Raw genomic sequence first — 19,048 nt, forward strand, 5'->3', positions numbered from 1 at the left:
TCAATATAAAGGTACAGATACACATGTAACAACAATTAAAGAAAAAGAAGACATGTATTTGAAATAAATTAAAGGAGGGTGGTACAAAGGAAGGTTCAGAGGGAAGGGGAAAATCATGTAATTATATTATTGTCTCAAAAAAGGAAAAAAAAAAAGAAAAGAAAAGAAAAGAAAAGAAAAAGAAAGACCAATAGATCAGGGACAGCACAAGTGAAACTGCCTGCATCCCCAGGCTGGACAGTACTTTGAGTAACAGAGATCTGATTTAATTCAGCATTTACCAGGATGCTTTGTTCCAGACCAAAAGTTGTATAAGACAGGAAGGGCTTGATCCAATACAATACCCAGGAGCAAAGGAGCCAAACACTAGGTGGGGCCTAGTCTCTGCAGCTCTTTAGATGCCTCCTCCCCCAAGCAATTCCTACAGCTTACTCTGGGGAACAGAGTAAGTCTCCCTCCAGTTGCCCTTTCATATCTTCTCACCTGTGACTTATAAAATCCAGGATAAAAAAAGCTAAAGGGAGGCCATAAAGATGGCTCAGCCTGAGGGGCCTGAATTAGATCCCTAGGGTCCACTTAGTAGAAACCCCCAAAATTGTTCTGACCTCCATAAAGCAATGTGGTATTTGAAAGTGCACAGGCACATACATAATAAACAAATGTAATTTTCTAAGAAGTAAAATGGAAATCCATTTACTGTCCTTTCCAGAGGATAAGCCTACTACTGTTTTACTGCAGAGCATGACAGGCTATGGTGTGGTAATTCCAACACTGTGGTAGAGGAAGGAAGATCTAAGGTTTGAGATAAGAGTAGGAGGGGCTCAAAAATTAAGAACATTGGCTGTTTTTTTTTTGGAGGACATGAGTTCAACTTCCAGCCTCTGCACTGTACCTCACAACCATCTGTAACTCCAGTCCAAAGGGAACCTATGCACATTCTACTAACTTCTGCAGGGAACAGCATACACAGCACCCAAGTGATGCATAGATATACATGCAAAAACACCCATACAAATAACAGTAAATAAACATTCAAAAATAGGCTAGAGAGATGGTCCAGTGGCTGTTCTTCCAGAGTACTGGGTTCAATCCCCAGAACTCACATGGCAGCTCACAAGTGTTTGTAACTCCAGTTCTAGGGGATCCAACATAGTTACTCAGAAATACATGCAAAACACAAATACACGTAGAATAAAAATAAACAAGTCACCAAAAAAAGTCAACACTGAAACATAGAGGGGTGTCTTGACAATAGATTAGATATGACAGTATTATATGGGTGGCATGATAAAGGAAAAACTGTTTCATTTGAAATATGAGAGCTAGAATCAAGTTTTGACTGTGAACTTTCTATTTTTCACATATAACACAGGAATGGGTACATTTCAGTGTACCATAGCTGTTTGCAGATGGCTACAGCCACCTTCTCAGACCCACTAAGTGCTATCTAAAGATGGTTAAAAATCTAAGAATAAAAAGAACCAGGTATGGTGGTGCACATCTTCAATTCCAGCTCTTTGGAGGCAGAGGCAGGCTAATCTGTGAGTTTCAGGCCACCCTGGTCTACAAAGCAAGTTCAGGACAGTCAGAGCTAATACACAGAGAAAACCTGTCTCAAAAAAAAAAAAAAAAAAAAAAAAAAAAAAAAAAAAAAAAAATTAAAAATACCTCTGGTCTTGTTAAAAGACTTTTTAAAAGACTTTTTAAAAGAAATACGAAATATCCAGTCCCGCTGTCCATCTCACCCTAGCTGGAATTAATTAGTAACACCCATGCCCACCATGTAAGGACACAGGATCCAGATCTTCAACAGCAGCCTCTTAAACTAAGTTCTCAGACAGAGAAAAATGACCTCCACAAACTAAGTCAAGAGGCACCAGCTTTCTTTTTCTCTCCAACTCCAGCACCGTTACCCTTTCTTCTCCGTCTTACATGTGTGAGTCAGGGGACTTGGACTGACCCAGCCTCTCCTGCTCAGTACCTATTAATAGTACTCTACACTGCATGTGTAGTGCACACACTGTAATGCAGTGCCCAGGAGGCAGCCGCAGGATCATCAGTTGGTTTCAAGCTAGCCAGGGCAGTGTGAGGGAGTGGAAGAGGGAGAAAGGCTGTCCTTGACATTCATTCCTTTGTTCATTTACATTGCCTGTGTACAAAAGATCCCAATAAAAATGCTTCATGACAACCCACCTGTCTGTTTTCCTTGCTATAAGCTCGATACAGACTATTTTCTCTTCTCCTTTGGCTCCAGAAATATCCAGTACTGGTCCTATGCCGATCTCTCCATCTCTGTTGGCTGCCTCCACCTGTGACTACAGGCATTGTTCAGGGCTCCATCTGGCTCCGTTCTCTATACTCTAATCATAGCCTCTAAGGTCTACTTCATTTCATGGTTTAACTATTAACTATCATGCAAGACAGCTCAGCTCTCCAGCACTACCCAGAGTTACTGTTGTCTGAGCTTTAGTCTTTCATCTCTGACTAGTAATTAGGCATGTCTCTGGGTACCTTACTAAAGCTAATTATTTTACAGAATAAGAATGACACTGAACTTGGACTAAACAGAGTTTCCCCTGTTAGTCTGGTGATGAGACTGTTTCCCTGCTTTCTCTCCCTTAAAAAGATCTATCAGACAAACTATGTCTGATATTTACATTTTGTAAAATTCTTTCCTGAACAAGACTATGCAATTGGATAGAGGGGGCAGACTCTTATACCTCTCACCAGAATTAAACTTAACAGTTTAACTTTTACTCACTTGTTCTCAGACTTGAGCCTTTTCAAGCCATAACACACACTAATAGAATTCTTTTTAAAAATCAGGCAAACAACAGCAACGATTTAAAACAAACTCAAAGCTCAAAGCCTATGATCTGATGTTCATCCTTTGCAGTATGTCTCACTCTAGGAAGCCTGTCAAAGGCTAAATGTCTTCACTGCACTCTGCTCACACCCTTAGTGACCTCTGGTCCTGCTAGACTTTTCTTTGCCACCCCTCAAATACATCTACCTCTAGTGCATACTCAGCTTCTAGAACTCACTATAGAGATCCCCATTCTTCTGACTGCTGGGATTAAAGACATTAACCTACCTACCTACCAACCACTCTATCTCTCTTTCTCCATATTTATTTATTTATTTATTCATTTATTCATTTATTTATTTATTTATTGTGTGTGTGTGTGAGAGTGAGAGAGAGAGAGACAGAGAGAGAGAGAGAGAGAGAGAGAGAGACAGAGAGAGAGAGAGAGAGAGACAGACAGAGAGAGACAGAGAGACAGAGACAGAGACAGGGTCTCTTTTTAACAGTCCTGGCTATTCTGGAACTTACTACATAGACCAGTCTGGCCTTGAACTCAGAGAGATCTGACTGCGTCTTCCTCTCATGTACCAGGAGTAACAGTGTGCACCATCATGCCTAGCTGCCTTTTTTGAGATAGGATCTCACTGAGTCATTTGGGCACTTCTTGAACTTGGAAGCCCCCTTGCCTTGGCCTCCCAAGTAGTTAAATTATATACAGCCCATGCCACCAATGTGACAGACATAAACCAACCACTGATTTCAGCAAACAATGACAGTGCTCATCAAGTAGTCCAGGCACCTATTCTTCTGTTTTAGTAAAACACAAAGTTTTCTTGAAGAAAACCAGGTCAGACTCATGGGCTAAAGATTCTAAGAAGTCATCCAGATTCATCCTATTTTTTTTTTCTATCATAGGTCTAGTAAAATGGAAACTTACCTACAAAAAATACATAACCCCCATCCCTCTGGTAAACTATGAAGAATAAACTTGCAAGGGAAAGGGGGGAAAAAAATCAAAAACTAAGCAAGACACCAAGTGAGAAGTAACAGGGACCTGGAAGAGGGAAGAAGGGCAATGGGGAAAACAAGAGATTCAAAGGCTTTTCTTTTCCTGTGTGTGTGTGTGTGTGTGTGTGTGTGTGTGTGTGTGTGTTTGGGGAAGGTATATACCACAGCTGTGCAATAATCTGCTGAGCTACCTCTCAGCCTCTCCAAACTTTTTCTTAGGTAGATTATAATTTAGTGACCCATTCAGCAGAAAAGCTCCTAGGGGCTACCTTAAGTGAGGAATAAGCTGCTCCAAGGCCATAGATTCAAGACAGTCTGTCTCTTCTAAGTTGGGGTAGGGGTGGGGTCAGGAAGGAGATGTGGCAGGCAAGAGAGACTAGTACAACCTGGGTTGTTGTACTTCTGAAGGTGCCTTGTTTTTAGAGATAAGGTCTCATTGGCTAGAACTGACTGGATTAGGGAGGTCAGGATTCCTTTGGCTACACTTCCCAGCATTAGTTTTACAAACACTGTCCACTATTTCTGGTTCTCTTACATGGATACCAGAGATCAGACTGGGGTCCTTGTACTCGTAAATTAAGCATTAATTAATTAATTAATTATGTATTAGCTGAGACTCCCAACCAAGTCTTTTCATCCTTCTCCATTTTTTTCTTCCTCCCTCTTCTGTAATGCCTCTTTTACTTTTTTGGCCATTTGAGGCAGGGTTTCTCTGTGTAGACCAGGCTGGCCTTGAACTCAGAGATCCTTCTGCCCATGCAGTGTGTGTGTGTGTGTGTGTGTGTGCGCGCGCTATCACTGCCCAGTTGTCGTCTCTATTTTCAAATCACCATCTGCCCTCCAAATCCCAAGACAATCAGCAGTGTAAGTTCCCATCTCTCTCAAAGCTGCTGCGGTGGCCACCTAGACTAGTGTATTTTTTCCTTTGTCTTAAAGATCAGTGTGTTCCAACTGTGGCATGTAAACTAAGATTATCAATACCAAGTGAAAGAAATGGCAACCTTTGGGGTGCTACTCCACAGCGAAGGAATAAATCTTTCAAGTAGAGCTCGGTAATATCTATTTTCATTAATTGGCAGATAAAATTTAATACATGCTAAAAATATTAACCCTATCTACCCTCCCTCAATGGGGTTTGCATTCTTGTAGCCATTTTCCATGTCCTTATTACAAGCACATTTTCAAGTTTAAATAGAAATTCATAAAAGTGTCCCTGTTTTTTAAAAGTGTACATTATTCTGGGAAACCACCACACTTTAGCTCCTTAAATAAACAATCAAAGAACCATCAATCGAAAGGTAAGGCCTCTCCAGATATCATGCTCAGTCTATTCAACCACCCCAGAGCTGAGGTTACATGTTTATAGAAAGTACCATATTTAGCTGAAGAGAATAGACAACACACACACACACACAGAGTTGGAGGTAGGCAGTTGTGCATGCTCAGTATATATGTAGAGTCTTTTACAACTCCAGCCACCAGTGGGGTCATATGACCTTAATTCCAGAACACGAAAGGCAGAGACAAGTAAATCTTTGTGAGTTCCAGGCCATCCAAGGCTACATAGTGAGACCCTGTCTAAGTACCCAACCTCTTCCTCCAAAAAACAAACAGCATCACAGCTCCAAGTTAATCACAAGTCAGACTTCGGTTTTTTTTTTTTTTTAAACCAACTTTTTTATTAATTCTTACATGTGAGTACACCACTGTAGCTGTCCTCAGACACACCAGAAGAGGGCATCAGATCCCATTACAGATGGTTGTGAGCCACCATGTGGTTGCTGGGAATTGAACTCAGGACCTCTGGAAGAGCAGCCAGTGCTCTCAACCACTGAGCCATCTCTTCAGCCCCCCAGACTTCGATTTTTAGGCCGCTCCTTTAAGGCTTCATCTGCCCCTTACAAGCACCGTCTTGACATAAACTGGCAACTACTTCACAGGATGGATAATGTGCCTTAGCCTCACTTCCTAAGGCCCTGTTCAGTAAAGACAAATAAAAATACTCTCGAAAATAGGAATATGGGCCTGTTATGCCTGCCTTGAGCTAGCATTAAAAACAATCTAGTAATATGGCCAAGCCATCCCCATATTGCAATATTATGGATATTTGTTTATTTTAGGGAACTGTAATTTAATCTTTTTTTTCCCTCCAACCTCGTCCCCCACCCACCCCTAAGAAAACCCTCTGCTTCAATTTCATGGCCTCTTTTTTCACTAATTATTTATTATGGACAGTTTGGGGGCCCATTGTTTCATTAAGTTGAGAATCATGATGTAAATAACCAAGATGAAACAAGTCATCCTAAAGTAAGCATGTGTTAAATAACAATGACTTATGGCTATAATCCAAGCATTTGGGAACTTGGGCTACACAGTGAGTTCTAAGCTGGTCTAAGCTACAGAGATCTGTCTAAATACAAAGAAAAGTATAAAAAACAAACAAACAAACAAACAAAAAAGAAAACCACCCTGGGCCAGTGGTGCTCTATTCCTTTAATCCCAGCACTTGGGAAGCAGAGCCAGGTGGATTTCTGAGTTTGAGGCCAACCTGGTCTGCACTGAGAAACACTGTCTAGGAGTTGTAAGCACAGGCTGTTCTTCCAGAGGACACAGGCTCAATTCCCAGCACCCACATGGCAGTTTACAAATGTCTGTAACTCCTGTTCCAGGGATATGACACCCCCATTCACACACACATACAAGAACAACACCAATGCACATGAAATAAAACTAAACTTAAAAAGAAAAAATGGAAAGGACAACCAGCTTGGTTTTTACATGCTAATCTAACATATTTGCAGTAAATAACTACTAATCTCAGATTCACATCATATGTACACGTGACATAGGGGCCAATAACAAGTTGCCTACTCCCCAGGAGCTTGCTGATTAAATGAATGGATTTATTATTCAAAATGTCCTGCAAGCATAGATCAATGAAAGGACTTTTCTAGGTTTAGGGTGGAAAAGCTACATATGCTCTTGCACCTTCAGTTTTTAAGGATGAATATCTGTCCAGACACTGAATTATTCTTTATACTTGTTTACATCTAAGTATTACAGGGATTTTCTTCTCCAGTCAACAAAAAAAAAAAAAAAAACTGCACTTAGTTAAATCATCACAGCAGTTACTTAAGTTATCTTGGCAGTTGATGGGAAGTAGTTCTGAGAAAATGACCTTTTAAGATAGGAACCAGAGCTGAACAGAAGGAGAAGGGAAGCAGCGTGAGAAATGGGTTCTTATGTGCAGGAGTATGAGCACAAGGGTCCAAGTGCTGTCCATGGTCTAAAGAGCTGAAGGTCACACAAAGAACTTGATAAAACATGCCTAGCTTTAGACCTACAAGTAAGAGAAAGTGTACTGTTGAGGGGCACAACAATCACTGTTTCTGTTGCCTGGTAATGGTATACTAGGTTTTAGATTTTATATTAAAATTAGTGAAAAATTAACTCTCGAGTTACAGAGATGGCTCAGCAGCTAGCTAAGAACATTTACTGCCCTTCCGGAGGACCCGGGTTCAATTCCCAGCACTTACATGAAGGCTCACAACTTCAGTACCAGGGGACCTAATAACCTTTTTGATATCTCCAAGCACTGTGTGCATATGGTGAAAGACATACATGCAGGCAAAAAACACCCATACACATTAAAAAAGAAGAAACTGGAAAAAAATTAATCCATTATATGCTGCGTAATTTCTTCTACATAATTTGCTATTATTATCTGAGAAAAAAATTCATCAAATGAATAAACAAAGATTGCAAACCTAGAGGGACGGTCAGATGAGCCAGCCCAGCTCTGGAGCCCAGCTCTACAGACTGCCCTCCACACTCCCTTTCAGTGAGGGACACAGTGTCCAGTTGACACAAACTGTCATCTGGGAAGAGATGCCTCCTTGAGAAAATGTCTCCATTAACAACTGCAGGCAAATCTGGGGAGTTCACAGACTTGACACATGTGAGGGTCCAGCCTACTGTGGATAATGTTACCCCTAGGCAGGGTGTCCTTCATGCCCCCTGGGTTAATTCCCGCTTCCAGGTTCCTGTCTTGAGTTCCTTCCCCGAACTTCTCTTCAGGATGGGCTATAAACTATAATCTGAAATGAACCCTTTCCTCTCCAAATTACTTCTGGTTGTGGTGTTTACCACAGACACAGAAACTGAACTCAAACAACTAGCAGACATCCTTTTACAAGTGGCTAAAAAAAGAGTCTTGTAGAAACTCTGGTTTCTGAATTCTTCAGATGTAATGTTTCCTACCTTCACTAGGTAAATCTTTCAATAAACAAACAAACAAACAAACAAAAAAAAAAAACCCCAAATGCCCAATAACCACTTTTGCCATTTCAGAACCAGCTGAGGCCTACTCCAGCATCTGTTTTTTAAAAAAAAAGGCAAGTAAAACCACAAGTTTTTGACCAGTTCACCTATATGAAGCTTCTACCACAGAGCTGCTTAGCTGTTTTGCCAGGGTCCATAACACAAACGTAAATCCGGGCACGGTACTCACTCTTCCAAGTCCCAGAAACACAGCTCTTCCCTGTTCCTGAAAGGTGAACCCTCACTCAGTAACGGAAGGTTTTAGGTTCCCAGTCTGTATAAAACAGATTAGCATGCCTGCCTATGACCCTTTACAGAGAAATATCAAATATTTTTCAATCAAAAAGTCATCAGATCAAGGCTAACCTGGATGACAAAGAGAAACCCCGTAACTAAAGAGTCACCAGAATCAAGAAACCTTTTGAAGGTCAGCAATTTATAACGCTGACAGACATCCCTCAATCTAAGTTCCTGACACTATAGCAGAGTACTCAAATGAACTACACAGCAGACGAGGCAGGAGAAAGATACCCACACTCTGCTTCAAAAAATAACTGACAACAAAAAATAAGACCCAGATGCCATTTCACACAAAGCTGGAATCAGAGACTGCAAAAATACAAGTAATTTCAAAAATCTCAAGGCTGGCCTTGAACTCAGTGAATCTCTTCCCTAAGATTCCCCAGTGCTAGGATGATAGGCTAATATAAGCCACCATAAAACTCAAGATTTCAAAAGACTTACCCAGGCATATGTGTTTGAACTCCCAATTCCTAACAGAAACAGAATTTACAATGGCAGGTTTGCTACCTACCAACTTATGAGATTTGAAAGAAACCTATTTTATTCCTGTCCATGAAATTTACTTTCAGAGGTTTAGACTTTGCATAAATGTTACACGACCATAAGCAAACATTCTCACAATAGGTATCAAGCAGTTCCTGTACGCAAGATGACTACAATGTTGGACACTATGCCACCTGACAAACATTCTCCATTACCATTAACCAGCAATAGTAATCACCCCATCTACAGGTCACTTCACAGATATAAAATGAAGAACCAGGAAAGTGCTGTGACTTCACTACAGGATACAGAAAGGATCTGGCTCCAGAGGTCAGACACATCTTTGTCAAACATGCATATTTATTGCGTGTTTATATTATATAGGTACCATAGCACACAAATCAGGTTAGAGAAAGTCAGTCCATCATGCTCAATAGTAAGTGAACCATCTTGACAAGCCGCCTACAGCCAAAGTTCTAGATACAATGCCTTGATCTGGTTAGTCTTGTCAGTCTGATTCCACTAGCAAGCACTTGATTCCTTAACCAAGTATTCAGGTATCAAACAGTCTAGTAGATAAAAGCACACACTCAAACAAAACTGTCACCAGAAAAAACAAGTCACACTCAGTGCAACAATGTAAGCTTGAATATACCCAAGTTCTAGCTCTTCAACTAATGCTAAACCAAAATTTGAAATCTAAGACCTTAAAAGTAATGTTAATCAGGGACTAGAGAGCTGGTTCAGCAGTTAAGAGCTCTGGATGTTCTTGCAGAGGACCTGGGTTTGACTGTCAGCACCCACAAGTGGCTAACAACCATTTGAATCTCTAGTTCCAAGGGATCGATCTAACACCCTTTTCTGGTCTCCAAGGGCACCAAGCATGCATGTGGTATACAGAAATGTATTTAGCCTAAACGCCCATAAAAGTAAAATTGAAAATAAAGTAATTTTTTACATTTAAAAGTGCCAAAGAACACAAAACAATTATTTTTGCACTGTCATAGACAATAGCCCTTTGAACCTCTACATTGTCTTTGTCCCTTATAGTAGTATAATTACTTCACAAATAAGAGGCCCCAAACTTTAAGAAAACAAAACAAATGCTGTTAGTGAAGGCAGAGAGGGAAGGGAGTGTGAGGCCAAGCAGGGTTACATGGCGAGTCCCTGGCAAACGAAAGAACAGAGCAAACACTGGGTTTGGCAGTGCGTATATGGGCCTTAGTGCTCTGGAAGGAGCAGAGGATCAGAACTGAGGGCAGCTTTGGGAACACAGAGAGTGCAAACTAACCTGGAAAATTGCAGACTGTCTCGAAAACAAACAATCATAAACACAGACCACAAACCTATCCCTGAATAAACAAAACAGATATTCTACAACATTAAGCTATGAATTCCCATTCAGAATTTTGAACATCTCAAATCAATGTGACCAGAACACACGAAATCTGGTTTTAGATTAGTTCCTCTCTAATCCATCACCCTTCATAGTGATTAGAAATACTCACAGGCAAGCTGGAGGGTCTTGACTGAAGACTCAGGTTCATATCTTCTTGCCCTCCTTTACTGGAGGTCATTGAGGGGGCTGAGGATGCCTGAGACCCAAATGAATCTTGAGAAAGCTCCTGTTTAAAAAAAAACACAAAAAAAGCTATGAGGGCTGCTTAGAATGGTGGTGCACACTTTTAAACTCAGCACTTGGGGGATACACAGAAAACCTGCCCCAAAACAAGAAAAAACCCAACCAACTAACCAGGCTGCTACTGGAGAGATAAATAAGCCTGTTTTTCTTGTAAAACCAAGTTAATTTCCCAGCATCCACACAAAGGCTCACAACTCACAACTATCTGTACCTCTTGTTACAGAGGCTTTAACATCATTTCCTGGCCTCTGTGGGCATCGAGTACACACAAAGTATGTACAAGACCCATACACACAAGAATAAAAGAGACCAGGCAAGTGTAGTTGAGGGTGAAAGAGCTGAATGTTCTCTTACACAGGAGAGGCACATGTGAGAAGCACACCTGTACGTATTATTTGAACTGACAAAAACGTAAGCAGTGGCTCTTCAGAATGCTGAGTGAACCTGACATGGTAGCAAATGCCTGTGATCCCAGCACTAGGCAGGCATAAGCAGGAGGCTAGCAAACTAAAGGCCAGTCTGGGCTACATTGTGAGGCATTATCTCTAAACAACAAACAAACATAAAATTCCAAACAAATTCATCTCAATAGTGGAATTACAAAGAATTGTTTTATATTTACTATTACCCCAGAGGAGCCATTTCTTGGGGTTAAAGGCAGAAATCTAACCAAAAGTTTAAGTGTCTTATCAATGAATGGATCCAAATAATTTTAATAACCAAAGCCTGATAGTCATTACCCAAAGTTAAACTGTTTCTACACAGGGCAAAGCTTTTAAAGCCAAGCTGCAAGCTGCCTCTGGCTGAGCACATGGAGTGCAAGAGGAAAACACCTCACCTGTGGTGGAGGGAAGCGCTGCTGGGAATAGGCAGTTTGCTGGGACTGCTGAGGCTGGGGCTGAGGATACGCAGCCTGCTGGGAGAGCGTCGAGGATGCTGGCTGCTGAGGTTGCTGCTGCTGGTAGGGAGACTGTGCCTGTGGTTGTGAGTAGGGGGGCTGGCTCTGGGGGTGCTGTTGTGTAGTGGATTGCTGGGAGGGATATGGAGTTGGGGACTGCTGATGTGGAGGCTGGGACGGCTGCTGGGAATATGGCGGTTGAGAGGACTGAAGCTGTGGTTGCTGAGTCTGCGGTTGCTGCTGATACGAAGGCTGGGCATGAGGGGTCTGGGATGGTGGTTGCTGGGAGTAAGGTGGCTGCTGCTGCTGGGGATGAGGACTTTGCTGGTTATAGTATGGAGTCTGGCCCTGCTGACCATATGCACTGGGACCTTGCTGTCCGTAAGGTGGAATCTGTTAAGAAAGAAAATACCCTTTTAGAGTGACTCACCTTCATGAAATTAGGTGTGGAGAGCAGTCAAGCCACCCACCCCTCTAGAAACTAAGCCATAAAGAATGGCCAAACTCTTTAAACGTAAAACTAAATTCACTCCCTGAAAACTGATGCTATTTAATATTCACACAAGTCATAAGAGCTCAAGAACAGTTATTTTCCCCAGTGACCCTTATCTTTCATCATGGCCTGCATTGATTTTATGTTAAGAATTTTTTTCCTAACTACCATAAAGAGACACTAGGAGCTTGGTTCAAACAATTTAGTAATCTGGATAATATACAAATCACTAAGCTTACCCTGGTACTCTTTCAATTAAATCTTCATTTTAAAACTATTCATGGGTGGGCTGGAGAGATGGCTCAGTGGTTAAGAGCACTGACTGCTCTTCCAGAAGTACTGAGTTGAATTCCCAGTAACCACATGGTTGCTCACAATCATCTGTAATGGGACCAAATGCCCTCTTCTGGTGTGTCTGAAGACAGCTACAATGTACTTACATACATAAGTAATTCTTTTAAAAAAAAATTAATCAGGGGCTATACAGCTCAGCAATTGCCCAGTATACACGAAGTCCTCAAAAACACATACACAAGGCAGGAGGGAACTTGCCTCTAATTCTATTCTACTACTGATGGCCTAGACACAGAAAGATCAGAAAGTTCATGGTCCTTCTGGCATATATTAAGAGTTGGAGGCCAGCATGGAATGAACTCCATGTGGCCTCTCCATTCTCTCATCGATGGAAGATAGCTGAGTGGTAGTAAAACACACTTTCGTATTGGCACTCAGGAGGCAGGGGGGAGTCAATCTCTGATTTTGAGGCTAGCCGGGTCTATACAACAAGTCCCAGGACATCAAGGCTATAGAGAAAGCTTGCCTTAAAAAAAAAAGGTGCACATTTCATTTTTGTGTTTGAAAATGTTCTTTGTTCTCAGTCATTTCAGACTTTATATATTGTCCTTTACCTTTTTTGGTGCAACTCAGATAATTGGCAGAAAATCTGCCAACACAAAAACAAAAAATGTCCTCTTTTATAGACCTGCATCCTGCATTCACCTCCAAGTAATACTGTAATTTAAAAAGGCGAAGGTGCAGGACTATGGGTGGAGCTCAGAGCAGAGCTTTATCTACTATGCTTGAAGCCTTGGGTTTGATTCTCTACACCGAAAAACAAGCCAAACTCCTCAAAAGAGCCAGGATAGATTGTCAGATGACTAAGCTGGGAGGATATCCCTTTGTAGCATCTCGGTACTGCTCACTTCAGGCCTTTCCTCTTTCTCAGTCCTTAAACACATTCTTTGACCCAACTTATCTTAAAAGGCCATGAGAAAGGAGAAGGGCCTCCTCACCACAAGGCATGTGGCACAAATTGTTTCTATGCAGCAGCAATAAGCAGGTGCTCAGCTATGGAAAACAAGGGCCCAGGTAGACTGGCTTAAATCCCAAGATATGTTGAGACAGACATGGGACATACAGAGAATGGTATGGACTATCTCGTCCTTATTAGCAATTAATCCAGCAAGTCCATGTGCATATCAAGAGGTATGGAAGTCATTCTGATCCTATACCTCAAACACCAATTGTGGACAGCAATAGTGTCAAGTTAATCAATCAAATACCTGCTGTGCATAAGAGAGGCTACCCATGGCACTCTGAGCCCGACCCTGCATGGTCATTGGGTACCGCTGTGGAGTCTGGGACCCATATGGCTGCCCTGGGTACCCATGTCCTTGTTGCGGTCCTGAAGGAGGTCCCTGTTGTTGCGAGTATGGGTTAGTCCCACCATACGGCTGAGGTCTCATCTTTCCCATCTGATCCATCGGACTGGATGACTATAAAATAAAGAACATTTTCATCAACCTCAGGCTTCAACTGTCTCTTGTCAACAGGAACATACAAAAGTCGTTTTAAGTCCACATGCCAAGGAAACCAATTATTATAAAAAAGTAATGGGACAGATCCCATAACGTACAGATTTTCATAAATAAAATGACAGTGACATAGGAAAACATTTGGAAGCTAAACTTACTTTCTAAGGAAGGTACTACTAGAGATCCCAGGGAAAGGCCAGGTGTAGAACAATTAGCGTATACATGGCATAACACAGATCAGAACAAAGCAGCGTTTCTTTACTTGGATAGGACAGCATTACCTACCACACATTACTGTAACCGTGCTCAACATTAAAACTGAAAACAAGATACACAGGCACCTTGAAAACTCCAGTCCACTAATGGATACTCTTCCTTTGCATGTCTGTAGTGCTACTGCACAAAGTAGTTCAGTTAGTTCAGTTATTCTTTCTCCAAACGAGCACCAAGTTATGTAATAAATAGTTTTGGAAAGAACAGTCATGAATTTGGAGCCTTGTATATCTCATCTATTTCATTTAAAATAGAAAAACGTAGCCAGGTGGTGGTGGCACATGCCTTTAATCTCAACACTCAGAAGGCACAAGCAAGTAGATGAGTTTAATAAGGCCTGCTAGGGCTAATACAGAGAAGCCCTGTCTCAAAAACAAACACGTGAAATTGAAAATAAAAAAGAACATAACTTTGTTTCTTCAAAGAACAAGCTATTGGGCTGGAGACATGTGCAACAGGTAAGTCACTCCCTGCTCTGCAGGAGCTTAGTTCCAACACTGGACTGTTCACTCTAGCTCCAGGGGATCCAATGACCTCCACTTTTGGGCTCATCAGGCGCATGCACTCGCACACACACCCCCACATACACACACACAGGCGGGGGGGGGGGGGAGGCACAAATAAAAAGAAATCTTTAAATAAACAAGTAACAAGATGAAGGCTGAGTGTGTGTGGTGGCATAATCTGTAATCGCAGCACTTAGGATCTAGGATCCAGAGGCAGGATGCTGAGGGAGATCAAGGTCATCTTGAACCATAAAGTGAAGCTAGTCTGGGTTAAATGGGACCCTGGCTCAAAAAAGCCAAAAAGAACAAAGTACAACACAAACCACATAAGCTCAAGGGTTCAAAGCGCAAGCATCAGTCTACAAAGTCTAACTGGGCATGGTGGCCCATACATACAATCCTAGCACTTAGGAGACCAAGGATTGCTGTGCAGTTGAGGTGCCGACTCAACTATAAACTCAATATATAAAGAGTTTCAGGCTAGTCTCCAAATAAATACTTAAAAAATCCATGTGACTTTCCAGTCCTTTGTGGAGCTACAGATAGTCCCAGCACACCTTCCTCTTCCAGAGACACTTATCTGTATACAGTGAGAATATACCAAGGTAAAGGACAGGCACAAAGGCTAACACAAAACTTCAAGCAGGATCTTAATTTGGAGTAGGGGATAGAGATAAGTATTAAAGATATAAGTATTGTTCACCGTCAAACGAAGGAGTTCAGTAATCAGTAGCATAGATCAACATCACCTGGAGAGTCTGTCAAACCAGAGCCACGGGCACCCACCCAAGGTTCAGTAAGTTCTAAGCAGGGCCCTGACCATACATATTTGTAACAAGTTTTCTGATAATCTATGTCACAAATCCAGGATCCACAGCCTGGTCTATAGAGAGTTCCAGGACAACCATGGCTGGTACAGAGAAACCAAAAACCACTTCAGCCGGCCTGTGGACATAGCCCAGTGGTAGAACACTTACCTATCCTAGTAAATAAGAGGTCCAAGGTTCAGGTCAGACAGAAGCTAAATGTGGGTGTTTGAAGACATGCTCCAAGATAGGGTACCTTTACACTTCTTCCTTATACTGGAGGAAGTAAAGCTACTGTGAAGACAAGAAATATCCAACTACAAAGTACAAACACAGCAAACGGAGAGAGTATAGTGGTGCGCACTGTAAGGCAAGCCACAGCCACAGCTATGTATTCTTTCTTTGTTTTGTTTACCCTGAGAGAAACAAAATGAAGCAGAAGCAAGAGTTCTCTCAGGTTATGGATAAATTTCAACTAAAAAGTAACTAGGTAAGACCACTTTCTTCACAAACCAGAGAACCCCTGCAAAACTGTCTCCTGCAGGGTTCTTCTAGACTATTCCCAATCTGCAGACCCAACAATGCTCTCAATCAGAATCTTAGCACCTACATGCATTATTTTGAGACTAGTTTACAAAAATTGAGCTAGTGAGAAATACCACAATTCCCAACAATGTGAGGGTGTCTTTGAATTCTACACATCACATCACACCTCACACCAGGCTACGGGGCTGTTTGAAGACAACAGCATTTTCTGAACAGAGACAAGCATGCACTGGATATCCATCAGTCTAGGTGTGCCCCAATCCCAGCTTTAGTCATTGCCAAGAAGTCACCACAGAGCTTCTACAGCAGTGGTTACTTAGCAAAAGGGCTACACACCTGGAATCTCCATGAAGTTCCATAGGCCTCTGGGTTCCAATTTTGTTGGTGTGGAAGGGCTTGAGCCCCTCCCACTTCTAGATCTAAGAATGATTCTGATGTATATGATTAGCTGGGAACCAGTGTGATCCAGTAAAGGGATTATTCAAAAAATTGTACTGACTCTGATGTGTTTCTATTACACACTTAAACTATGAACTGTAACTAGGGAACCGAATTATTTGCCTTTCCCCTTACATTTTGCTACATGCAGGCCAAGCTAATTTCAATTTGACAACGTCCCTGCCTTAGCTTCTAAAGTGTTGAGATTAGAGGTGTGGGCCACCACATTTTTTTTTCTTATTTTTAGTATTGCTTGTTTTCTTTATCGAGAAAGTTTCTTTTTGTAGGCTGACTATCCTGGAACTCATTTTGTAGACCAAGCTAGCCTTAAACTCAGATCTGCCTGACTCTGCCCACTGAGTGCTGGGATTAAGGGTATGTGTTACCAAGCTATCTTTGTTATTTGTATACTTGGTTATTTTTGCAGTCCTGGGGACTGAACACAAGGCCTCACACATGCTACATAAGTACTCTGATACCTTACTTTACGTTTTTAACTTTGAATTTTACAATAAGTGTATATATTTTCATATGTCTATGTGTTTTGCTCAGATATATTTTGTCTGTGTACAATGTGCATGCCTGACACCCAATGAGCTCAGAAGAAGGTGTTGGATCCCCTCTAACTGGAGTTAGGGACAGTTGTGAATCAAACTCCAGTATTCTAAAAACAAGTGTTCTTAACAGCTGAGCCATCTCTTCAGACTCTAACCATGAAATGTTGCTGCTCCTGCCTAAGCGTTGGAGTAAATAAAATTACAGGCCTGTGCTACTAAGTTTGGCGTTTTATTTTCATTAGTTAATTCATTATTTATTGACTAGTTTAAGTCTCAAGTAGCCTAGATGATGGTCTCAAACAAGCTACATAGCACAATATCACTCTGACCTGCTGGTGTTCCTGCCTCCACACAGACACCCTGTGTGCTGGGGATAAAGCTAAGTGCAGCCCGCATATCTAGGTTACCTGGTGTATGGGATCAAATCCAGGGCAAAAATATATGTTAAACAAGTACTCTACCAACTAATCTGTATTCCCAGTCCACTTTTAATTAATTTAAATCCACATAATCACACATGGCTGGTGGCTATCACACTACAATGTAATTTGAGAGCAGTGTTTCCATATAATTTATCACTTCCTGCTACGCATGACTCTAAACCTAATAAATTTTACACAATATTAACATATAAAGAATAAGGAGTGTAGTAATTTGACAGACTTGAAGTTTAAACCCTAACTATCTGGCCTGGAACACTTTAGTTGATTCCCTAAAGTGTACATAGTACACAGCTTCTTCCCACAAGCTGGTGTGATGACTGATAACTTTAATCTCAGCACTTGGGAAGCTGAAGCAGGAGGATCACCATGAGGTTCATACAAGCCAGGACTACAAAAAATGATCTCTAGATCGGCCTGGGCTAAAGAATGAAACAAAAAATAAGCTTCCCACAGTGCTTGTCTTTCTAATACTATAGATCCCAAGCTATGTACACCGGTTTCTGTTTCTGCTGTCTTACCCACAATGGCTTCCTCACACTCCAGTGTTGGCGACTAAACTTAAGACTTTGTCTGTGCTTTCCCAATCATTCCCAGACCTAAACTGGCTTCTAGTAGCATAACTCAACCTGACAACATGTAACATGATGTGACTTTTGGCACACTTCAAATCTCTCCCACTTCTCCACGACCTACTGGAAATTTAGTAAAGCACCGTAAGACTTAACTGTGCTAACTACTCCAATAAACTGTCTATGTTTCTTAAGTCCAAGGTAATTTTGCTTTGTTTTGAAATGGCACAGAATCTTACTATGTTGCACAAATTGAACTTAAATTCCTGAGCCCAAGATCTAGAATAGCTGGAATTATTGGCTAAGTTCTGGGACATAAGAGTTCAGTATCTTATTTTTAAAGTCCTGTCAAATACCTCAAATATAAGGCTGGATAACTGTTCAACTACATTGTTTCTTACTGAAGAAAAAAACATGTAAGGTATACTCCAGAGATAAAGTCTTGCTCAAACTATCCAGCCAGAAGCCAGCAGACATCTTCAATGCCAGTATCAAGTATGGCTCTGTGAGCAGACGAAGAGAGACTGACTGGACTGAATTAGATGAGGTGACGTAAAACAGTTTGAAGGAACAACCGCATGGAGATAACCCAACCTGTATCAGCAAGGGTTCAAATAATGCACACCCAGCCCCAAACATAGGGCCAAACTCAAAACCTTACAGTGGCAAGGTAGCATACACCTCCCCTGCACTCTGACCCCACAGTAAGACCCTTTAATGGACAGTCAAACAATTGCTTCTCAAAATGAAACTGACATTTTTTTGGTAAAACTCCTTCCCTTCCTTCAACAAAGATTTATCATGACCCACAGACCATTGCAACTTATTCACCAAACAAAAATATATTCAGTTCAAACAACCAGACCACTCTAGTCTCATGTCAAAGGCACATCATATCAAAAGAGCATCTTCTCTTCTCACTTCTGAGATTTAAAAATATTGTGAAAGATATGTGGTTTGCAAAAATAGGGGGAAAGGAACCACTCCCAATTTCCTAGAGAACATCAAATCTTTATTCATCAATTTTATTGAAACAAAATGTTCTATTTCATGTACAATAGAAAAGGCCAGTATCAGTAGTCAGTAGCCACAAAGAAGGAGAAATACCAAATCGTGGCTGCAAAAGAGCCAAAGATTCCACTC

The 19,048-nt window shown here is 41.3% G+C and overlaps 1 protein-coding gene across 3 annotated transcripts in view; it reads right to left on the reverse strand.

The window, feature by feature from the left end:
* ARID1A (AT-rich interaction domain 1A) overlaps nucleotides 1–19,048 on the reverse strand; it is a 70,867-nt gene that overhangs the window by 27,737 nt on the left and 24,082 nt on the right. For all 3 annotated transcript variants that reach the window (XM_080921212.1, XM_080921213.1, XM_080921211.1), the window contains exons 2-4: nucleotides 13,516–13,728; nucleotides 11,401–11,853; nucleotides 10,429–10,545 (exon numbers count right to left, since the gene is read on the reverse strand). In XM_080921212.1, coding sequence (XP_080777338.1) covers nucleotides 10,429–10,545; nucleotides 11,401–11,853; nucleotides 13,516–13,728 — 783 coding nt within the window. The remainder of the gene's footprint in view (nucleotides 1–10,428; nucleotides 10,546–11,400; nucleotides 11,854–13,515; nucleotides 13,729–19,048) is intronic.

The sequence above is a fragment of the Micromys minutus genome (assembly GCF_963924665.1).
Source record: "Micromys minutus genome assembly, chromosome: 9".
Classification (NCBI taxonomy): Eukaryota; Metazoa; Chordata; class Mammalia; order Rodentia; family Muridae; genus Micromys; species Micromys minutus.